Source organism: Octopus bimaculoides, chromosome 24 (genome assembly GCF_001194135.2).
Source record: "Octopus bimaculoides isolate UCB-OBI-ISO-001 chromosome 24, ASM119413v2, whole genome shotgun sequence".
Taxonomy (NCBI): domain Eukaryota; kingdom Metazoa; phylum Mollusca; class Cephalopoda; order Octopoda; family Octopodidae; genus Octopus; species Octopus bimaculoides.
In genome coordinates, this window is record NC_069004.1 from 31,230,426 (window position 1) to 31,235,687 (window position 5,262).

Here is a 5,262-nt window from a genome sequence, read left to right on the forward strand (position 1 = left end):
ACACACACACACATATACATATATATATATACATATACACACACACACATATATATATATAGATATATATATATATATATACAGGCCTGATTAGCCCTCCACAGAGGCTAGCTTAAAAGTCTGCACTGAGTGCAGCTTTTTAGGCTAGGCTAGTATATATATATACATATATATATATATATATATATATATATATATATATATATATATACATATAGCTAGCTAGCCCCCTGTGGAGGGCTAATCAGGCCTGTGGCCCAAAACTAAGGAGAGCAATAATAATAATAAAGAATTTATTGGTACCCTACCAATATGGGATTCCTTTAAATTTAGTTTAAATGAAAAAATTTGGGAGCTCTTTTAAAATTTGAATTTTCAACTGTTCGCATATGACAGACCCTCATCCAGGCCTGATCTTAATTCAGAACTTTTGAAAACAAGATTTTTGTACTACAGAGCCAGAGGCAGTTTCAGTTGGGTTGGTATCAAAAGGGTTAATTGTTTAGCATTTAAACAGACCGTATTTGGCCAAAATATTCTACCAATTTTATGTTTAAACCAGCCAGATTAAGCCTCTAACACCTACTGTACACAGTTACTGCAAAAATAAATAATCATCATCATCATCGTTTAACGTCCGCTTTCCATGCTAGCATGGGTTGGATGATTTGACTGAGGACTGGCAAGCTAGAAGGCTGCACCAGGCTCCAATCTGATTTGGCAGAGTTTCTAGAGCTGGATGCCAACCACTCAGAGAGTGTAGTGGGTGCTTTTACATGCCACCGGCACGAAGGCCAGTCATGGGGTACTGGCAATGGCCACACTTGAAATGGTGTATTTTACATGCCACCTGCACAGGAGCCAGTCCAGCGACACTGGCAATGATCTCACTCGAATGTCTATGATGGAAATCTCAAAACTAATAAGTTAATGCATGATTAATTAAAAACAATGTTAATAAAAAAGCATTATATTTGATTAAAGTAATCTGAATGCTAAAGGATTAACTCACCTTTTCACCACCAAACCAAGTATGTTTGCCCAAATACTCCTCAAATGCTTTCAGTGGTGTATGGATATTCTTCAGGTATGTTGGTTTATTTGCTTCCTGTAGATTAGAATACAGAATGAGGCAAAAAGTTATAATTAAGGGGAAAATAACAGAGTTTATTTGAGTATTCAGTTTGGCCACTTATTACATGAATTGAAAGACTACTTTGGTAAAAATAAGTTTCAGTTTAGACATTAACCCCCTCCCCTCTCCCTCGAATTCTACCCCCACCTACTCATCTACGAGTGCTTATTTCTGTTCTCTTCTCATCTTCCAAGTTACTTAGCTACCTCACGTGTGGTGGTAGAATGGAAGAAAATAAAAATAGATATGCTAGTTCACCTCCAGGGGGTTCATCTGATGCTGCCCCCAGAGGTAAACTAGCATACGATTTGATTTTAGGAAAATAAGAGGAATCTACAGATTAAAGTAGTAGAAAGACCAGGAATCCTGAATAAAATCTCTGATCTGTAAAACATATCCACTTGAAAGAACCTCCTGTACAGGTAACAGCTGTACTGTGTGTAGGATAAGCCCACAGGTAAACAGTAAAACCAGAAATGCAGTTGATAGTAGAAGGTATACTGAGGGTTGGTGCAGAAACAGGATAAGAACAAAAGGGGCCATAACTATCCAACATTCTGCCAAACAACTTCAGGTTTTTACCTGAAATACCAGCTGAATGCACATTGCGACAGGAGGCACAAAGAAGAGCAGCTCCATCCAACCCACTACTTTACCAGAAATTGTACAAAAGAGAAACCCAAACATACTGAAAGGTGGCACCCCAGCGTGGACTCAGCCTCAAAAGATGTGTGTGTGTGTAGGCACGGGTATGTGGTAAGAAGCTTGCTTACAAACCACACGGTTCCAAGTTCAGTCCCACTGCATGGCACCTTGGGTAAGTATCTTCTACTATAGCTTCGGGCCTTGTGAGTGGATTTGGTAGACGGAAACTGAAAGAAGCCTGTCGTATGTATGTGCGTGTGTGTGTGTGTGTGTGTGTGTGTTTGTGTGTTTATCCTTCACCACTGCTTGACAACCAGTGATGGTGTGTTTATGTCCCTGTAACTTAGTGGTTCAGCAAAAGACATCGATAGAATAAGTGCCAGGCTTTAAAACAAAAAAAAAAACAAAACAAGAGTATTGGGGTTGATTTGTGTAACTAAAAATTCTTGAAGGCAGTGCTCCAGCATGGCCGCAGTCTAATGACTGAATCAAGTAAAAAGATAAAACATAAAATATATCTATTTGCTATAACTCACAAAGTTGGGCCCATAACAGAGAAGAACGAACCCATTTCTGAAATCCATTGCTTCGTTTTCCATAACATCTACGAGTACCTTGTCTTTTTCTGTCTCACCAACTACAAAGAAAACAAAGAGAACCACAATGTACATGATGAATTTGTTATTGGTGGCTGATGATGTTTAACGACGCTGAAATGCAGGAAGAATGTCATTCATAACCCAATGTGTATTTGTACATGTTGTCTATGATGAGAAATTTTTCCCTGATACTATTTCTGCAATGAAAAGCCACCTCATGTTTGAGTTCACATGAATGTGTTAAGAAGTGCTACACTCTAATGGTGGAGGGAACCTGTGGAAGAGGTAGACCCAGGAAAACATGGGACGAGGTGTTGAAGCATGATCTTTGAATGTTGGGTCTCATGGAGGCAATAACAAGTGACTGGGATCTTTGGCGATATGCTGTGCTTGAGAAGACCCACAAAGCCAAGAGAAATTGTAGTCTTGGCCGATGCTAGTGTCGCTAAACTGGCACGTAAAAAGCAACCTTTGAATGTCAGTTGATATGCTGTGCTTGTGAAGACCTGTCAAGCCAATGAAATCGTAGTTGTGGTCGATGCCGGTGCCACGTGACTGACACTCCTGCTGGTGGCACATAAAAAGCACCATTTGAATGTTGAGATGAGGTGTTTTGCTCAAGAACACAATGTGTTGCCCGATCTGGGAATCGACACCACAATCATATGATAATGAGTCCAACACCCTAACCCATCCACCTCCACTAAGAGATCTATGGATGAACAGATGGATGAATCTTAGCTATTTACTGACAGAGATGACTTACGGAGATTGTGCTTGCATGCGATGTAACGAAGAATGGCGTTGCTCTGAGATATCTTGATTTCACCGTCAATAAAGTAAGGGAGCTGAAAGAAGAGAATAAGGAAATAGTAAGGCGTGTAAATATTATTATGGGGGAGAGAGAGAGAGAGAGAGAGAGAGAGACAAAGAGAGAGAAGGGGTGTAGAATCATCTTGTGTGTATCAGTGTATGTAAGTGTGTGTGCACATGAGTCTGCAGGTGTAGCCATGGCTGTGTGGTAAGAAGTTTGCTTCCTAATCACATGGTTCTGGGTTTAATCCAACGGCATGGCACCTTGGACAAATGTCTTCTACTATAGCCTCAGGCCAACTAAAGCCTTGTGAGTGGATTTGGTAGATGGAAACTGAAAGAAACTTGTCATATATATATATATATATATATATATATATATATATATATATATATATATATATATATATATATATGTGAGAAGTTTCAGGTATGGAAGTAAGGTCTAGAATCAAAGGGCCTTAGAGTTAACCTAGCAAAAAACAAAGTTTTAGTAAGTAGGAAGTCAGACAAATCACAAATCCCTTCAGGTAGATGGCCCTGCTCAATCTGAAGAAAAGGCATAGGTAGAAACGCCATAAGACGTACCCGGTGTAAGCTAGGAACACATAAGAGGAAGGTTAACAGGCAAAATAGCTGTGTTGAAGATGTACAGGTAGAATAAACACATGTACAGAAAATAGACTGCATCAACTGCCAGAGGAGTAGAGCTGGCAGTAGTAGATAACTTCTTATTATCTAGGTGACCAAGTTAGTAGCGGAGGTGGATGCCCCCAGGGCACAGCTGTGAGAATAAGACAAGGCTGGGCAAAGTTCAGATAGCTCCTACCTCTGCTGGTAACAAAGGGCCTCTCCCTCAGAGTGAAAGGCAGATTATATGATGCCTGTGTGTGGCAAGAAGATTCAGCAACCTCAAGAGATGGTAATGGTGAACCGGTTCACCATTACCATCTCTCGGATCACTGATCTTTGTTGTTCTTTGGTGCACATTGCTAGGCCATGCTTACACAGTAAAACGAGAAAGAAAAATGGTGTGATCAGGTTCAAACTTCGATCACATGACCACAATAGTACCAACTATAAGCACGCATCCACAGAAGGCAATGGGACAGCAATAAAGATATATTATGGCGAAAGTGCAGATAATTTTTGACTTCCCCTCATATATCTATACATCTATATGTATATATTGTATACACATACATACATACACATATATATATATATATATATATATATATATATATATATATATATATATATATATATATATATATATATATATATATATATACGTTTATATACATAATTCTATATATATAAATGTGTATATATACATATACACACACATATACATACACATATATAAATATATATATTTATATATATATACATACATACTATTCTACATGGCAGTGAAACATGGGCCGTGACAGCCAAGGATATGTGTAGGCGAGAAAGAAATGAAGCCAGTAGGCTTCACTGGATGTGCAATGTCAGTATGTATGTATGGCAGAGTGTAAACATCTTGAGAGAAAAGTTGGGCAAAAGAGGCATCAGATGTGGTGTACAAGAGAGACGATTGCACTGCTATGGTTATGTGATGTGTATGGACGAGAATAGCTGTGTAAAGTGCTGATCTCCAACTATGGTAGAGGTAGACCCAGGAAGACATGGGACAAGGTGGTGAAGCATGATCTTCAAACTTTGGGCCTGACGGAGGCAAAGTGACTGTTGCTGGTGGCATGGGAAAAGCTCCTTTCAAGTGTTGGGCCTCATGAAAGCAATGACCAAGCACTTTGGCATTATGTTGTGCTTAAGAAAAAGACCTGTAGTGACACCTTATAGCAGACGACTGTTATATGTTCAATGTCCGGAGTTTTATCCACGCATGCGCAGGGACTAGTTCCGGAAGGAATACAGGAAGAGTCTCATGCGCATGCGTAGAGTTCGACACCCAGTTTTGGCGCCTTTTCTCAGTCTCTTCGTTGACTGATCTCCGTCGAGCCAAGACGTCCAACAGAGCTCTCTCACATGTCAGCACCAGAGCTTCACAAATAACCACGGAAA

At 39.6% G+C, this 5,262-nt stretch overlaps 1 protein-coding gene across 1 annotated transcript in view; it reads right to left on the minus strand.

Annotated features, from left to right (window-relative positions):
• Window positions 1-5,262, minus strand: part of LOC106883696 (glutathione S-transferase Mu 2) — a 16,152-nt gene that overhangs the window by 2,988 nt on the left and 7,902 nt on the right. Inside the window, exons 4-6 of the mRNA XM_052976175.1 lie at window positions 3,146-3,227; window positions 2,317-2,417; window positions 1,013-1,108 (exon numbers count right to left, since the gene is read on the minus strand). Of these exons, the coding sequence (XP_052832135.1) occupies window positions 1,013-1,108; window positions 2,317-2,417; window positions 3,146-3,227 (279 nt within the window). The remainder of the gene's footprint in view (window positions 1-1,012; window positions 1,109-2,316; window positions 2,418-3,145; window positions 3,228-5,262) is intronic.